Source organism: Nelusetta ayraudi, unplaced genomic scaffold (genome assembly GCF_046127955.1).
Source record: "Nelusetta ayraudi isolate G7.1 ecotype Tasmania unplaced genomic scaffold, CSIRO-AGI_Nayr_v1 ptg000020l, whole genome shotgun sequence".
NCBI lineage: Eukaryota > Metazoa > Chordata > Actinopteri > Tetraodontiformes > Monacanthidae > Nelusetta > Nelusetta ayraudi.
This window is the reverse complement of record NW_027466070.1, coordinates 2560647-2579111: the sequence shown is the minus strand read 5'-3', so window position 1 is coordinate 2579111 and position 18465 is coordinate 2560647. Positions and strand designations below refer to the sequence as shown.

The window sequence follows — 18465 nt, the reverse complement described above, 5'->3', positions numbered from 1 at the left end:
ATATATATATATATATATATATACATAAATCCACCACGTTTGAGTTGAGGTTCTATCAGTGGAGCATTCAATAGCTGCGGTACAACTGCAGCTATTGAATGCCATGAAAACCCTTGTCTGTTTGTTTGTTTCTAATCACGATAGATAAATCTGCTATAAAACGTCTCTATTTCATGTGACCAAGTTACAACATAAACACCCCGTCTCCACCGGGGACATTTAAGGTGATGCTACACAACTCTAAGAGCCAGCGAGGCGCTACTTCACACTGTATCTCAGTGCTGAAACAATCGCAGACGGCAGCTTACAGATGCAAAACCAGAGCAGATAATTAAAAAAAAAAAAAAAAAAAAAAAACGCAGCCTATGAACCCTTTTTCCTTCAACATTCCTCTTCAAATGCGATTTATCATGTTCCACATTCACTGCTGGCACAAGGAAATGACGCTTCTTCCATCCAGTTGACATTCTGGAAAAGGTCACAGAGTGCATCGTGACCTTCTGCCCCCCCCCCTCACAAGGTCATTTGAGGACGTACGACTCGCATATCCCTGCATATATTTTTCTTTTCTTTTTCCCAGCCAAGCGTCCTCAGCGAGGTGATGCAGGTGTTTTCACTGAGTTTCAAGTTGAGTTTTTCTTGTTTTTCCTGAGGATTAAATCAGCATCGCATTTGCAGGAAGCAGACGATCAGGACCAGCTGGCACAGCGTGAAGCACAGAAAAAAAAAAAAAAAAAAAGGTAACGTAAAGGAACATGTCGTAGCTTGTTTGCCCGCGCTGCATCGGATGAGTCTGTGTTTGATATAAATGGGTTTCATTCATTTTTTTTTTTTCCTCACCATATTTTTTTTTAAAACAGCTTATACTGATCTCATGACCCCTTTACATTGTTTTTTTTTTTTTTATTTATTTATTTTAACTGAGGGCCGCCTCTTTTCCGGCGTCCTGCTAGGAATCTTCAGCCTGGACACTCGGCGCAGTGGATGGCACAGACACAGGTACTGTAAGAAACACACAGCTTTGCATTGCGTTGATCCAAACACGCAGGTCCACGCACAAACACACATCTGTGGTACACACACCCACACACACACACACACACACACACACACACACACACACACAGCAAGAGAAAACCCATCTCTGCCTTTTGGCCACATAAGAAGGAAGGAAGGAAGGAAGGAAGTGATTTGTCAAAAAAAAAAGAAAGATATTTGAATGCGTGTGCAAAGGCATGTGGAAATATAAAAAAAAATAAAGGAATGGAGAGGAAACAGGAAGAGATAGAGAGAAAGTGATACTGAGAGGGATTATAAAGGCTGTCAACACGTCAACAGCCTGTCTGTGATCTCAAAAAAACGAAAAGGAAAAAAAAAACGCTAGAAATCACAACATCACAGCGTACAATTGAAGTGTGTCGTCGGTAAATAACGGTGCGTTCACAAAATAAAAAGTCGTAGAAATTGGCAGCAAATCTCTACAGTCCCGCCGCGTCGCAGGTCTGTGCAAAGCAACGTCCCTCCTCGTCTCCCGGCGGTGGGAGGAGTCTCGGTAATAATAATAATAATAATAATAATCCTGTATTGCAACGTGGAGAATTCTCCTCTCAACGTTTGGTGAAGCCGGATATCCAAATAAAGTGAGTAAAGCACAGATCCTTTTTTCCCCCCACCCTGTTTTCTTCATCATCATCTTCTTCTTCTTCTTCTCTGTTATAGGCACACATTCCCCCGAACATCTACAGTGTCGTGTCTAATTGATGTGCTGGCACAACAACAAAAAAAAGCCCCAACAAAAACCAGGAGTCACTTGGTAGGAAAATACTTGTGCACGTTCCGGTCCAACGTGCTTCACTGCGCGTCCTCCGCGTCCTCCTCCTCCTCCTCCTCCTCCTTCTTGGCCACTTCCACTTCCTCTCCCGGAGGTTTTGACTCTTCCTGCAGGGACCACTCCACTTCCTCCACCGCTTCCTCGGGCTCCTCCCCTTCCACCTGCTCCTCCCTGCTGCCCGGCTCCTCCTCCTCCTCGTGGATGGCCAGGATGGGCTCGGCCACGTTGTTTAAGTGGATGCCGGGCTCCGCCCCCTGGCCCTGATTCTGGGCCTCCTCGCCAATCACCTTCTTCCACATCTCGTGGTTCTCCAGCAGGTGCTGCGTGATGTGGCAGAAGACTTTCCTCCTCTTCTTGGGTGCTGCTTTCTCTGAGGTGGAAGAGAAAAAAAAGTTGAGTTGACTCCCACCTATTTATTTTCCTCAGGATGCCACAAGTTCCCCCTATACTAAAGGGTCATTCAGCACAAAATATTCCTGAAACTGACTCACAGTCCAGATTGTACGTAAAAGTGCGAGAAAAAAAAAAAAAAAAATCAAATAAAAAAAATCCCTTGGCGCTTACGTGATGCCTCTGAGCAGGTGGACGTGTCCTCCTCTGCCGTGTCCTCCTCGTCCTCCTCTGTCTCCGTGGTCTCCGGCTCGTCGGCCTCCGGGTCCGGCTCCACCCACCGGCCCGGTATGAGGCAGGCTGAGTCGTAGGAGTTGCACAGCGGCCCCACGATGTGCGTGATGAACGACTCCTGCAGCTTGGCGAGCTGCGGCGCCGCGCGGTCCATGAAAGGGCTGATGGGAAGGCCGAGGCTGGACTCCTCATCGCCCTGCCAAGGCCACAACATTCGTCAGCGAGTGAGAATCATCTTCAGCAGAAGAGCGAGATGATGATGATGGATCGCTTGTGGTTCTCCTCATACTGTTTTAAAGGGGCCTGATTAGGGCAATTTGCAGGTTTAATAAATGACTTTTGTTGGTCGACTCCCAACTATAAACAAGGTTTATCAAAATCCCTGTGCATGGAACAGTTGAGACGTTAAGTCCAACCGGGCATTTTATGGGTCGAGCGAAACAAGTTCCCAGCCACAAACCTGCTCGTAGAACTCGTTAACGATGCCCTCCGTCCACTGCAGGTGCAGGTCTTTGTGCTTCAGCGGCCCGTTGATGTCGGCGAGTTTGATGCACATCTGACACACCAGCAGCCTGTCGTTCTCGTTGGACCAGTCGATGCCCGTGGACGGGTCGTCGCCCACCTGGGGAGCACAGCGACCGGCAGGCGGGCAGTCAAACACACAGACAGGAGACACACCAGCAGTAGCATTACGTCGGAGGTAATACAGATTTTATGTAAATGTGACGCGGTTGTTGAAAGGATCAGAGTGTCTCTGTCCGTGTCGGGAGGATTTTGCTCATCGGGGAGACGAGCGGCAGAGGCAAAGACGGCTGCGGGATGGGGTGCATAGTTAACAAGAGCTGTCATACATAGAAAATCAAAATCAATCAATCAATAAAAAAAAAAACCCAACCCACTTCATTCTGAATGATTTACAATGGCTTTCTTTGGAAATCCAGAACAAATGATACAAGTAGAAATTCTTTGTTCCATCCTGCCCCTGTGGAAGTGGAAACGCACAGAAAGAGGAAAGAGGAAGTGGTGGTGGGAGTTAATACCTTGGCGTTGAACTCGGCCAGGAAGTCAAAGTGCTTTTTCAGGTCAGTGGCCAGAATGGCCTCGATGACCAGGAAACGGAAGCGCTTGAACTCCCCGTGATCGAGGTTGACGAGGAAGTTGTAGTCCGGGTGCGACATGAAGAGGTTCCAGGCCGAGGCGGCGTGGTGGTTCTCCAGGACGGAGCGATCGTTGTAGAGCACCGCCTGCCAGTGACACAACAACAACAACAACAACAACAACAACAGGGGTTTTAATAGGTCCCAAATCTTCATTTGTAACGTCATGGACAAGAGTGGAGGAGCTTCGCCTGACAACAGTGGTCTATTCTAAAAGTGGGTGGGCTGGCACTCGGAGCTGTACCTGAGGGGCGCTGGTGGCCACCAGGAAAGCGTTGGTCCTGCCGGGGTGGTCGTAGTCGTGCATGGCCGCAGCCACGTACAGGGCCATGAGCTCCAGCGCCGGGATGAGGCCCGACAGGCAGCCGTAGCCGTCCTCCGACACGGTGTACGTCTTGGAGACCAGGAAGCCCATGTGACTGTGTGTTATCCCGCTGTCGGAGTCTGGCCACAGGGAGAGACGCAGAGAGGGAGAGGAGGGTGAAAGGAAGGTTGGCAGTAACACACATGCACGCGTGCACACACACACACACGCACACACACACTCCCCATCGAAATCCACTTATATGTGGATCAAAGGGGCGGCCTCAGTAAAGCATACAAATGAGGTAAAGGAAATGTGGGTGAGAGGCGAGTCTAATCCCCCTGCAATTTCATGCTGCTCCCCACTTCAAATGGTGTTCGCTGCATGGCCTTAGAAAAAAAAAAAAAAAAAAGAAAAAAAAAAGAGCCCACAGTCAGATAAGACAAACCCGCTCGGCCCGGCGCTTTATGCTCTCACTAAAATTAACACGGTGATGCTGCAGGGGTGGCGGCGTTTGGATAAAAATGGTGCAGACGTGATGAGAAGGAGAGTTTATTGTCGTAAGAAAATGGGTTGATACAAAAAAAAACAAACAAAAAAAACCCAACATAACAAAAAGAGCAGAACAAGCAGAAATAATGTGCTACTGTTAGTGCTAATGTGCCACACAAGCCATGAATTGTATTGACAACGTGGTGTGAAGGTGGGTGTGCAGGTGTGTCTGTATTTATGCGTGTTGTAAGAGTGTGTAAGAGAGAGAGAGAGAGAGAGAGTGTGTGTGTGTGTGTGTGTGTGTGTGTGTGTGTGTGTGTGTGTGTGTGTGTGTGTGTGTGAGTGAGGGGGGGATTTCAATATTTTTTTCTTTTATCGTGTAAAGCACCTTTGTGTTGCATTTTTTACGTATTATTTTAAGTTGAGTTGAGACATGTGTGCATTAGCGCCCTCCGCAGGCACAGGCGAGGACCTGCAGGTGGCACTACCTGAGTCACTTGCGGAGCCGTGGTCGGCGATGACGCTGGGCAGGCCGGGCACGGGCTGCGTGGTGAGGTACCAGACGGCGTGGAGCACGTCTGTGGCGTGGACCCTGTTGTGATCTGAGTCGGACGGGGAGGGTGGGGGGGGGAGACGAGAGTGAGTCATCTGCTCCACCAGGGGGCACTGTAGGCCCACCTCGCAAACCCTGAAAGCCCGCAGACGAGACTTGTGTGGAGGGTGACGCTGGAGGGAAAACTGTGTGATGTTTCCCCCCAGTGGATGAGCCGGGGTACTGCAGCAGCGCTCCAGCTTACATGGTATGTCTCTGTAACCGCTCTCCAGGGCGTGGAAGTAGTTCATGAATTCTTTCACAGGGATCTTGAAGGTCTCAAACAGGCCAGTGTCTTCGAAGAGGCGGTATGAGACCTGGAGGAAGAAATGAAGACAGAAATCATGAGACCTGGATTGTGGTCAACAATAAGTCTGGATTCAGAGGGTGAAACCTCAGAATCCAGACTTATTGGATCCAGAGACAGACTTTTAATCAGTTTTTAAAAATCTGTCATATCTGTGCCTCTTAAAGGCCCCACATTATTCCAGCCACTCACTATTATGCAAGGAAATATCTGAAAACAGCATGTTTAGCCCTCTGCTTACAGCCTAATGCTAAAATCCATCCTGGACTTTACTTTCCTGCAACAACTGATGCTTTATTGGATCTTGTTTGCATGTTTGGCACACAGAAAAAGCAGGGTGGTCTCAGGAGGCAGAGCCAACACCTGGTTGCAGGGGTTGTCAATAACCCGAGAGAGACATGAGAGCCCCTTTATGACATCAAAACGTTCTAGTGTGCAGAATGAGGTGTTTTTCCCGCTGGCGAGCTGGCGACACGTGACTTGACTCAGTGAGAGAAGTCTATCACGTGTCAACAGTCAGCTGCTCACCTGGCTAAGGATCCTGCCGCGCTTGCCGTTGGTCTTCTCCATCATAGTGAAGATGGGGAAGTTCCAATTGTTGAGCTGGCTCATCAGGGGCTCCAGGTCCTCCATCAGCAGCGGCTCCGGGGCCAGGGTGGGTTTGTCCTTGAGGGGGTTCAGGCGTTCAGACGAGGTGAGAGAGCGACACCTGGGGGTCGAGTACTGCAAAGCGTGTCGGGGGGTGGTGGTGAGGCTGCCTCACCTCGGGAGGTATTAGTGGGTGGAGGATGACATTCTGCCCGGGGGTCTTGCCCTCCTCGGCGTCCTCCTCTGTGTGTGCTACATCGCTGCTGTCGCTGTGGTTGGCCTCGTGGGTGCTGTCGTAGTCTGACGACGCCACCACCTGGTCCTCCGCTGTAACAGAGCCAAAAAGGAAAAAAAAAAGAAAGGATAAAATAAAGTGAAAAATTTTAACGTCTCGCCAGTTTTATTGTTTGAGGTGGTTTTTTTTTTTTTTTTTTTTTTCAGAACTCTTGACTCAAAGAGACAGACAGACTGTGTTCATGCCTGCTTCTCTCCAACAACCTTGAAATGATGAAAATAAAAAAATCAGACAGAAGAGACGAGACACGTACCTGAGCGAGGTATCCTGTCTCCTTTGTCTAAGGAGCCCTCCCCGTGGCTCAGCTTGATGTACGGTCTCCCACAGCTGCAGACAAGAAGGGTTCCACGGGTTACAGCTCAAAGTGACTGACGCACACAAGACGTTCTGTTCCGACTTCTTGCTGAGGTGAAGTCACGGCGGCGTGCGGCAAAAAGGAGGAGCAGCCGCTGCAGTGGGCGTGCGAACGGTTCAACAAGGAGGCAAATGTTGAACATAGCGCTGGAGGCGATGGGAAACCCCAGAATCATCCCCAAAACGCATTGCATCAACAGAAGTAGGGAGGAAAAAAAAACCACTTCATTTAGAGAAACAGCTCGCAGAATATGAGGTTTGTGTTAGTCGGCGGAGGGACGAATGTCAGTCGTTCAACCCATCTGTCCTCCCGGTCGGACCAGCTGGCAGACGTCGTTAAGAGAAATAAAAAAGGAATTAATATTCCCGTGGATTCCCTGCCACAGCATCCTCACAAACACTGACACATGAATAAAAAAAACAAACAAACAAACAAAAAAAACCAAGCAGAAAACCCTCATTAATGGACGTGATGGATGCCCACATTAACACAACACAGAGACAGTGAACAAGGAAAGAAACTGGATGCAGCTGCTGCAATACACCTGAGACCACATTGTTCCAGCTTTGCCATGAATCTAGCAGAGAAGGTTAAAGGTCGCACATGATGTGGAATCCGCGTCATGACAGTTTTCAGAGTCTTGATAAAGTCCCACAAACACTAGAAAGAGACTTTTACTTCTTGTACTTCATCCATGTCAATCAGAGTTACCCGGTGAAACATCTGAACGCCTGATGTTCCTCCTCTCCCAGGTTGGTGACAACACCCCCAGCCAAGTGTTGGCTCCGCCCTCTGAGACCGCCGTGTTTGGCCGTGGTCCCACAGTCTCAGCAGGAAGCTAAAACCCAGTGTTTAATGCAGAAGGCTGCAAACAGAGGGCTAAATGTGGTGTTTTCTGGAGACCAGATGTGTTTGCATAATAAATGGGGAGTATCTGGAATGACGGGGGACATTTAAAGGTGCACTGGTTTGCCATGTTGCACCACCAGGTGCGTCAATCAAATCAGTCCCTGTAGAAACCGCGACCCAGTGTCACTCATCACCCTTTGGATTATAAATCATGCACTGCTGCTTCACTGAAGCCCTGAATACTGAACAACATTGAACAATGGGTTGAATATAAGAACCTTTCACTGTATGAGTCCTCATTGGAAGCTACAAAACGTGAAACAACAGGATGAAGACTGTTTTGACTTCAATACAAAAGATAATAAAAAGTGTCCTGCATGGACAGGGGCCTCCGCGGTGCAGCAGGAAGCCTCTCGAACGCCTCCGAACAGCCTCGGCAGTGCGTCGTGGCCTGGGCCTGGGCCTGGGCCTGGGCCTGGCCAGGCGGGTGGGAGGTGGTTCCAATTAAAATACCTCTGCCTAAATGTTGTAAAACCTGCCTGCCCGGGGCAGGAAATGCCTGCCGTCAGCGCTCGCTGTCACAGGGAGCAACAAAGGGCTGCAGTGTGTCTATCTCCTTCTGATAAATTGTTTCTCCGACACTCTGCAGTGGTACCCGCCTAATGGTCCTGAGGCCCCAACAAAGGCGGTTCTGTTGTGTTGGCACGGGCCCGGCGGCTCGGACCACTGTGTGTAATGCCTAGCAGGTGTGGAATATAGTTTGGCGGGCGAACAGTTGTTGCATTATTGCCGGGGGGGAGGGGGTGAGGGTGCCGGGGGGGTGGTGGGGGTGGGGGTCCAGGCGAGCGGCGGCGCTTGGCTCAAAAAGACTCGCTTAAATGAAAGTTGAAGAACTGGCAGACGCTCCCTGCTATTCTGCTAATGCAGCAGAATGACGGGCGATACTTACACAGAGCCTTTATCGCACAGCGCAAAGAGGAGGAGGGGGTGGAGCTGGGGTGGAGGGCCAAGGGGGAGGGGGGTTGGGGAGGTGGAGGAGGGTACATATCGAGTGACTCTGGCAGAAAACCTTCAAGGTTGGACTTAGAGCGGCTGCACAGCGCAGGGAGCAGAAAGTCAGACACTCAGACGTGAGTGCATGTTGGCTGGAGGTCGAGGAAACACTCAGCAGCAACAGCACAGCCACAGAGAAACTCATATCACACTCACAAGATGTCCAGAAGCTTGAAGCAAGAAAGGAGATTTACATTCATACAGTGATATTTAGATTTTTCTGAGATAGATAGAGATTTTGCTTCAGCTGTGTTTACTGGTAAGATGGTTGTGTGTGTGTGTGTGTGCGTGTGTGTGTGTGTGTGTGTGTGTATAGATAGTTTCAATTCAGCTTATGTAGATTCATTTTAGGATCAATAACAGGTATGTGCATTCCAATGCAATGCATGTATCATTATTACTATCATGGTCAGTATTAGCAGCAGTAGTAATGGTACCAGTAGTACAAGTAGGACCGCACTAACCCTCTGCAGACTATTTTTCAACCAGCCTTTTCTTTCCATAGATCTCGCTCTTTACAAGATGCTGCCGCAGTGCCTGTTGGCAGCATGCAAACACACGACTGTGCAACAGAGCTACACGTCCATGGTGGATGTGCTCTACGGTGGAGCAAACGAAAACACAATCCGTGGTCTTCAGTTGTGACTCTCTGCCAAAACATTCCGGATGAACTATTCTAAAAATAAATAAATAAATAAATAAAATGAAAGAACCGAGGTCAAAGGTCAACATGCAGCCAAGACTTGAGTGACTGCGGCCAGTCTGGGTCGCTCCGCTGCCTGCGCTGCGGTTCGCTCCCAGACTCTCTATCCGGCCGCTCGCAGCAGGTCGACAGATTACCTTTGGTGCGGCGCCCAGGCCGACGGCAGGCCACCATAAACACTGCTGCCATTATTCCAGCTTCCAGTAATCTGGCCGCTCCTGGGCCAGATGACGTGGGGGAGATAACGGCACGGCGGCCGAGGGGAATGGAAGCTGTTCAGCCCCCCTCCACTTCCCTTCAAGCAAAAAAAAAAAAAAGAAAAAAGCGACAGATCTGACTGATTAAAAAAAAAAAAAAGGGAATAATGCCCCTTTGATGTGAGTGTTTAACGGCGGACGTCACGGAAAGCTGACATGATTGATGGAGAGAAAAAGGATGAAAAACAGACGGAGACAAAAAAAAAAAAAAACCCCCCGCCTAATTAAGATTGTGGAAATTTGAGGACGAAGCGGAGAGAAGCCGATGGAAGCCACGTGTTTGTTGATGAAATGATGCCTTTGGCACCGAGTTTGATCCCAGTAACGGCCGAGCGCTTCTTCGCAGGAGCCGGACAGATTTTTTCAGGACGATATATCGAAGCTTCAGCAGCTCTTCCCTTTTTTTTTTTTTTTTTTTTGTTTTCTTTTACAAAAAAAGAATCATTTCAGACACCCGCATAAGAGCCAGATGCCGACGAGGAAATTGGAGGGCAGTATTCAGCCCGAGGCGGACGGACCCCCTCTCAGCTGCAGTGAACTGAACCCACCGACTCTCAGCGCTGCCAGAGCACGCAGCTGTGAAAGTGCGCCGAAGACTTGCGTGCGTACGCATGTGTGTGTGTGTGTGTGTGTATGTGTGTGTGGAGTGGGAAGGGGGCCCAGGCGTTTGTTGACACTCACACTGCCACAAGTGCTCCTGTTGCGGGGCCGAGCGCTGAGAGTGGTGGGCTCTCGGTGTACCGGAGCTGCTGGCCGTGCTTATGCTGTCAAACAGAGCCACTTGCACTGCCCCAATCTGTATGGGACCTGCAGCAGCAGCAGCAGCAGCGGCAGCAGCAGCAGCAGCAGCAGCAGCGGCGGCAGCAGCAGACATCCTGGATCGACGTCTGAAATAAAAATGCTTTTTTTTTTTTTTTTTTGTAGATAAAAGTTTTGTATACATCCAGAACCCAAGGGGGCAGTGCTGAGCAGCAAAGACAGCGATTCAAACAGGACTGATTCATGATTCAAAACTGAGGATTCTTCAGCAGCATTTCATCAGATTATGCATTTTAGAAAAATAGACGTCATGATTTCTATTTCACCCATTTCATTTTTCTGTATTTGTATTTTACTGGATGTTGTCTTTCGGCCCCTCGTTGTCACTGCTGTTTCCCTTCCATGCTGCTGCTTTTTTCCTCCTTTAGCATTACTCATCGGGCTCCCTCCGGACAGAAAACACGTCCGCTTCCTCTTTGTCAGGCTTTGACGTCAGTCCGTTGTGTCCAACTAAGCAGCATCCGGGGCGAAAGAAGACCGTCACGTGAGCTTAAAGCGGAATGAACGAGTGATCGAAGCGGAAAAAATGGTCCCCTGAGGAATTTCATGCACTGAGGTGATTGAGCTACTCCAGGAATGCCTTTCATAAGTGAGTTCTGCGTCTGGTAGTAAAACTTCCTGCAATCTTCAGCTCTGCAAGCTAGTTATTGGTTCAGATTTTCTTTTTCATTTTTATGTTTTCTTCACTAAAAAAAAAAAAATCATTCAACTGTTCTGCTTACTTTTGCTAAAAAAATTAGCATTTGTATTTACATCGCGTTTCTATAGCAGCCCAGAATGTGGCTCTGCCCAGGGTTCCGTCGCAGCTGCAGTAAGAACGGCACAAGCTCAGGTGGCACATCAGTCGACCAGGGATAACATCAGGGTGACCTTCCCCTTACACAATTTGTGCTGATGAGCAGGAAAAAAAAAAATGTTGGCGGAGTGATGCTGAAGTCACCTGTTTCTGGCAGGACGCGTCGTTCAGCCTCCGACTGAAAGTCACCGTCTCATAGCGGCAGCTAACATCACACAAGGCTGTGCACGATTCAGATAGATAGATAGATAGATAGATAGATAGATAGATAGATAGATAGATAGATAGATAGATAGATGGATGGATGGATGGATGGATGGATGGATGGATGGATGGATGGATGGATGGATGGATGGATAGATAGATAGATAGATAGATAGATAGATAGATGGATGGATAGAGAGATAGATAGATAGATAGATAGGTCATTCTAGGGCGCACTGGATCACAATATGCTTTCTTACATTAAAGTACGGAGTGAAGTGAACTAACAAGGCTCTTGTTAGTTTGCTGTTATGACTAACGTGAAGACTAATCAACACGACGGGAACACACACACACACACACACACACACACACACACACTTCTACACCTGCCGCGAGCCTTTGTTTGCACATAGCAACATCTGCGCGGCTGTGGCCGCGACACAAAGCAGACAACAGAGGACCCGAATAAGTGGGATGAAACGCAGAGACGCTTCTTTCTTGTCGAGGCGCAATTAATATTTTAAGTTTGGGGAGCAGATGCTGTCGAGCGCCGCTCGTGCTCCAGCTTCACACACACACACACAAAAAAGAGACAAACACACACACGAAGACCCCCAAAAAAACAATGAAAAAAAAACTTTCAACTTTGTAAGCGGCATAACTCACAGACAAGCTGAGAATTTTTAAAGCTCAAATTCTTCATTAATTTTTATTATTATTATTATTATTTTGGTCCTTCATCACAGGAAAAAAAAAAAAAGAACAATAAAAGAAAAAGTTGGCAAAGATGTGGGGAGATAATCCAGACACAAGTTGAAAGACAGTCCAGCCCAGACAGCAGCGCAGGAAGGTTTCACTGTGAAAGGACCTCGGGCTATTTTACATCTAGTCTCAACAGTCTCCACACCTCCTTCCAGAGAAAACATGTGATTTAATTCAATCGCACATAACCTGCACATTCTCCACTAATGATACTTTCAAGCTGCTGCTATCTTTAGTTCTAATATGCAGCGGCTCTTACTTATTCAGGTTAATGTGTTTCGCCCGTGGGCCACTTCTTCACTCTGGCTCATGTTTTGCACGCACGTTCTCTGCTCGACTGCCGCCTATATTACACTCCCCGCCAAAGCCCTGCCTTCAGTGCGACCTCGCGACGTGAATAAAGACGGAGTGGTTGTCCTGGCTCCCCCCCCGTGGTGAAGATGTTCAACACAAACAGTTCCATCTTCATCGAGGAACGTTGAGAGCTCGCAGCAGCGGAGCCAAACTCCCGGCTTCTCACGCCGCCGGCTCCGCCAGCCGTGTGCGTCAGCGACTGTAAATCATCAACTTCAGCTGTTTTCAAAGACGCTTTAGTGACGCGCCAAAGCGAAATTAATTTGAAGACACTTAAACATGCAACGATCTAGAAAACCACTTTGCACGGCTGTTGAGTACTCAGATTTCAAACCCGTAAATCTCCACTCATCCATCTGGCCCACCGTCCAAAAGCAAGTGTTTTTTTAATAGGTTGTAAAAATTTCAATGATTTGGTAACCGACGAGCTTCCTTGGGAAGTTTCCCTTCTTCACAATGAACTTTTCACCGGCTCTTTTCCCTGGTGAAGAGACCAGACAAACCCAAAGGCTGTAGAATACACTTCCTTAGGCCAGTGCCAGCTGATAAACCCCTGAGGACCAAGCCTTCCATGAAAAGCAAACAAACCAATGCACCACTTGAGAAATGACTGAAGCAGCCCAGGGTTCAAAGACAGCGATTGGTTTCCCATCGGTGGGAGGAACAACGTCTAATGAAGACAAGCCACGTTTCTGTTCTGTTCCATCACTACGAAAAGGAAAGCTGGCTGAATACACTAAAACGCAACAAGGATGCTGATGGAGCTTCAGAATGGAGCTCGTCAGGATGGAATTGTGAGGTTCTCAGTGATCCAGCTGCAACCAGGAGATGCACATCAGTCAGGGGGGAAGATAAAATTGAGAAAAACTCTGACCTGATGTTTCAAATAAGTTTGAGTTTGCGTTACTTTGGCCACAAGCGTGACATGAGGCCCCAGCTCGTTAGGAGTATATATGCGACACACACAACCTTTGGGAGCCAGTGGTTTTACCTGCAGGTGAGAGTTTCATGATAGGGCTTGATGCTGGCACTGCGGTCTCGTCGGACGGGTCCCGGCTCGATGGTGGGCAGCCCCGTGGCCGACGTGGTGGTGGTCCAGGTGGAGGAGATCCTCCTCAGGAGGCCGGGGTGGAGGCTCCGCCTCAAGCGCTGCACGTACACACACAGAAACACAGAGAGAGAGAGAGAGAGAGAGAGAGAGAGAGAGAGAGAGAGAGAGAGAGAGAGAGAGAGAGACAAAGAGACAGAGACAAAACTGTGAGAACCGAACCAGAAAAACTGACTTCAATCAAGGTTCATAACTGAAACATGTTAATGGTGCGTGCGCTGGAATAATAAAACCTTCACAAATGGTCCCAGCTGCCAGGTATAAACATGTTTATTGACTTTGTCTGCAGTCAGATTCATCATTCAGCTGAGAGAGGGACGGAGCGAGAGAGACAGCTCGAGAGGGAGAGAGAGGTTTCTCTTGAACCCACTTAATAAACCCTGGAACGTCTTTCATGATTGGAGGCAATTTAATTTTCTTCTCCAGTGGATCCAGAGAGAATTAACGCCGGGCGTCACTGGCTGCAGGATGTTGGCAGGCAGCTGCGCCGCCGTCGATGCCCTTCTGCTTCACCACGAGGCACAGTGTCGCAGACACGCTCCATCACAGAGGCTCCACCCACACGCCTCTCCCCGTCTCGCCCGTCGTCTGTTTTTCCCCCAATCAAATTCTTCCTTTTCATGCTTTTTTTTTCTTGTTTTTTCTGAATATCTCTGCCTCGATCTGGGGCTCCCAACAGCCATCGATGCCTCCATCTGTTCTGTGCTGTGCAGCAGCAGCAGCAGCAGCAGCAGCAGCAGCAGCAGCAGCAGCAGCAGCAGCAGCAGCAGCAGCTTTGGCACAGCAGCGCAGAGCGTGGCAGCCTTTCTGCGTCACTCCTCTACAGGGTGACCTAGTAAAAAAAAAAAAAAAAACAACAAGGAGAAAAAAAAGTCTCCTCAGACTCCTGAATGAGCCCATTCACTGCCAGGCTGGCTGTATCCTATTCGGAGGGCACAAACATGCTCCGTTCCCGAGTCGGACCCGGTGTTGACGTCGGTCCGGAGCCGCCCAATCAGAGTGGACGCCTCTCGTCACAGGTGACACCGAAGCCTGGTTTCCATCTTGACGTGAAGCAAATCTTCAAAAAAAATTGAAATAAAATAAAAACAAAAAGAGGGGGTGGTGGTGCATTTGAGTTCCACCAAGTGATTGCGCACTGCTTTTGTCCATAGATGGCGGTAGAGGCAGGATATAACAATAACAATGACTGCAAGCGGTCCACTTGACCGCCAATATCAGAAGCTGTCTGTGGAGGCAGCAAAGCAACTCTGGTGTTGCAAGATCACAGCAGAACACCTATTTATTTCTTCTGCTTTATTGCATCTGTTGCCTCTCTGCTGCTGTGCATGATGGGAAAAAAAAAATTGCTGTGCAAGCAGCGTCCATGCGACTCTTCGATGTTTGCTCGGCCTAGGGGCTGAGCCAGCAGATAAGTTCCAGTCTCACGGTTTGTGCAATGACGGAAGACATAAAAACCTGAATGCCGTTTTGATGGTATTCCTTTCCTCCTCTGCCGTGGAGGAAGTATCTGAGTGCGAGACCGAGCTCGATGTGGCCTGAATAGTTTGTCAGCAACACGATCCTGTGGCCGTCGTCTTGACTGAAATTGATTCAGATCAAAGACCAAACCTCCATCTCACCCTCGGCCAATCAGGATGCACACACCTGCTGGACAGGAAGTCGGCTTGACCCCAGCGACACCAACAGACAGTCAGGGCCGTATGTGGCTTTGCTTTCTCCACACACACACATGCACACACACGCACACACATGCACACACACGCACACACACGCACACACGCATGCTTGTGCGCATGCACACATGAGCACTGCTGCCCGCCCGCCCGCCCGCCCGCCCCGTGCACGTGTGTCGTGTTGACACAGCTGCGGCTGTGAAAGGTAGAACATTGCTCTGAGCAGCAGAAGCTACGCTATTCATCTTCGCTAAACTCTACCAAAATATACTCCCTCATTTGACGCTAAAAGCACCGGGAGCAGGAAGCTCACATTAGCCCAAAAACACGGGCTGAAATATTAACACGTGTGTGCAAGCGCTGCGCAGCGTATGAATCACCCCGGAGGACGAAACAAAAGTGGAGTCCATTTCCATTTAAGGACGGAGAAAAATGGGAACCGTCTGGCCTGCGGCTCCCTTTCCGATTTCTTTTTGATATGTGGGTGAAATACGCCGGCTGTCGTCTTTCATCAAGTTGCCTTTGCAAAGTGCTGCCGCAAATCTCTTTCAAAAAAAAAAAGGGAAAAGTTCTCCTAAAGAATTTACATTTTACTTACATTTGCTTGCTGTGTTATTGGAGCCTGCGGTGACACTTTCTAATCCATGTCACAGTTATGAGGTTTCACTGAAGGGATAAAAAAAAAGTGGGTGCTGACAGTGGACACGGTCCTGAGAGCAGAAAAACATATCGGTTGATGCCTGCAATGTAGACACTGACTGCGAGCATCAAACGTGTGGGATTCTTTCCGTCTGTGAAACTCCAGAATGGTTACATGGATCATAAATGGTCACCAGAGCCTCTGTCTAAAAAGGATCCGATCTGTTAGCGGTACGTGGTGGTAAACGCAGTGTCCCACCTTGTGAAACGAGGTCTTCTCCCCCTTCTCGGGTCCCTCCTCGGAGTCGGAGAGGGCGTAGGCATCGCTGGGGTTGAGCAGCGGCGCTGCGCGGGGCCGGTGCAGCGGCTGGAAGGTGAGCTGGGTGGTCAGCAGCTTGCTGACGGCCCGCAGGGAGGTGCAGGTGTTGGGCGGCAGCGAGGGGTCAGCCAGCAGGTCGGTGATCAGGCCGTGGGCCTCTCCCATCACGGCGATGTCCACCATGACGGTGGTGCCCGACGACTGCAGGGGGCGACAGAGAGAGACAAGAGTCAGTGGCTGAGTGAGTTTCACTCTCGGGCTCCATGTGACGCGTCTGAGCGGCAGCAGGGCGTGAAGAGCAGCTGCTTCCTGTTTTTCATCTTCGGGGCTCAAAGCTGCTTTTTTATGCTCGAAACCCAACCAGATTTTGCTCAAAATCTAATTTTGTTTTGTTTTTTTCGCGTGTGTGTGTGTGTGTGTGTGTGTGTGTGTGTGTGTTTATGTGTGTGTGGCTGTTTACACCATGTCAAACATCAGAATCAGTCCTGAAATGACCTGCTTGTGCAGAGCAACTGGGGAAACTAGAGGAAGTAGACTGATGCATCAGGAAAAGAAAAGGTCCCAGGGTGACATGAAATTTGCTGGTAGGTCGGAGTCACATTTACTGTCCAGGGTGTGTTTAAAAATGTCTGACCCAACAGAACTTGTGGCCTAAATCTGATGAGAGAAGACTGGGCTCCATTTGACTCTCACGGTTCACGACATGACTAGAAAAAAGTTCTCTGAGTCCCATCTGATGATTAAAAAGCTCAGCTCTGGATGAGTTCAGGTCGCTAAAATGTGCAATACTCAGCTGGTATAGTACGATACAGTATTGATACACAAGGACTGTTAAAAAAAAAAAAAAAAGCTTGAAGAACGATATACTATTGGAGGATGGAGAGGTGATGTGGCAACAGTCCAGCAGTGAGGCCGTTTCATCCGGAGCTTTGTTGTACGTTAAAAGAGAATTCATTAAATGAGAACAATGAACGGAGCCTCGTTCAAATCGCGACTGGGAACGTGAACTGGGCGGCGAGGACGCCTGCAGCAAGAAAGCAGCCAGAGGACGACACGTCAACTGTGCGACTGCAGCTGCTCGGTCACCTCTCGCACTGCAGCGCTTGGTTGGTTTGACTCTTCATTGTCCTCAGACTGGAGCCTGGTGCTGTTCGCTCGTGACAAGTAAAGTGAAATTTCAAAGCGGTTATGGAATCACGGGAAGAGGACGTCAAAGACAGGTGAGCGACACTCTTATGATGCTGTTCAGAAAGTTCGGTCGCTTTGAGAATCATCTGCGGATGCAAGTGAAAGAACCGTCAAAATCAAAAAATTAAAAAAAATCAAATACATCAACAACAACCACCAGCTGTTCCACCAGTTCCACCAATCCAGTTGAACGCTAGCGGTTTTAACCAGCACGAGCTAAAGAACAACAGGAAACGACAACAGCAGCGCCGTCCAATCCTGAAAACTATCTCTGCTGGAATCTGACCTTTGACCCAGCCAGCCAAGCAGGCAGGCAGGCAGGCAGGCAGCATCAGCGTGAGCCGGGGCTCTCCGTCAGCGGGCCAGAGGCGCAAAGTTCACGGCAGAGAGGCGGCTGAGCGCAGAGCAGCGCCACCTGCCAGCGGATTTAATAGAGAGACGCTTATTGCAGCCTGAAGTCCCCTTCACACGTCATCACACTCCGTCCCGTTCAGCCAGAGCCCTCAGTCGGGCTGTGTTTACCCTGGCGGAGCAGCAGGAGGTCGACCCCAGACCCTCCCCACCCCGCAACACGTGTGAGCACCTCTTACTGGCCTCCACTAGTGGGCGGCGGCGACGTCTCACGTTTTATTTTCCCTCCTCGTATCTGATCGCGGCCGCGCACTGTTTGTATAATTTAACTCCGGCTCTGCAAAAATACAAAAGGCGTTTGTTCGCCAGGTGCGTGCGGGCAAGGAGCAGTATAGGGGAGGTGGGGGGGGGGGCGGGGTTCTTGTTGACCGACGTGTCACATGACCACCAGGGGGCCCAGAACTGATCCCTGTCTGGCAGCCGGCGAAGGATTTCAGAACAACTTCTGGACAGACGAGTATTGTGCCGAAGACGGCGCCCCCAACCCCCGACCCCACCCCCTCTATCCTAGCTCCGCCCCCCTCTTATCCCCGCTCTCTCCTCTGATGCATCCCGGGAGGATGAGACGTAAACACCTGTCTCTCAGCTCATTTGCCAGCTGATTTAATGCTGCGCTGAAGACAGGAGTTTGGAGAGGATGAAGCCGACGGCCAACATCTGGACAGAATCCCAGCAAAAGAAAACTGGTCCAGATCCTGGTCCTGGTCCGGATCCTGATCTTGATCCTGGTCAGACCACAGCCAACGCCCAGATAACGATGGCCATCATATTTTTTGATA

General features: G+C 49.4%; 1 protein-coding gene across 2 annotated transcripts in view; it reads right to left on the bottom strand.

Moving 5' to 3' along the window:
* Nucleotides 1–513: 513 nt before the first annotated feature.
* LOC142888913 (cGMP-inhibited 3',5'-cyclic phosphodiesterase 3A-like) overlaps nucleotides 514–18465 on the bottom strand; it is a 59831-nt gene continuing 41879 nt past the window's right edge. For both annotated transcript variants that reach the window (XM_076027416.1, XM_076027415.1), the window contains 12 exons: nucleotides 16028–16288; nucleotides 13337–13494; nucleotides 6444–6517; nucleotides 6071–6222; nucleotides 5836–5973; nucleotides 5206–5317; nucleotides 4897–5010; nucleotides 3857–4056; nucleotides 3496–3699; nucleotides 2916–3077; nucleotides 2396–2651; nucleotides 514–2201 (listed from right to left, as the gene is read on the bottom strand). In XM_076027416.1, coding sequence (XP_075883531.1) covers nucleotides 1852–2201; nucleotides 2396–2651; nucleotides 2916–3077; nucleotides 3496–3699; nucleotides 3857–4056; nucleotides 4897–5010; nucleotides 5206–5317; nucleotides 5836–5973; nucleotides 6071–6222; nucleotides 6444–6517; nucleotides 13337–13494; nucleotides 16028–16288 — 2181 coding nt within the window. In that variant the 3' untranslated portion in view covers nucleotides 514–1851. The remainder of the gene's footprint in view (nucleotides 2202–2395; nucleotides 2652–2915; nucleotides 3078–3495; nucleotides 3700–3856; nucleotides 4057–4896; nucleotides 5011–5205; nucleotides 5318–5835; nucleotides 5974–6070; nucleotides 6223–6443; nucleotides 6518–13336; nucleotides 13495–16027; nucleotides 16289–18465) is intronic.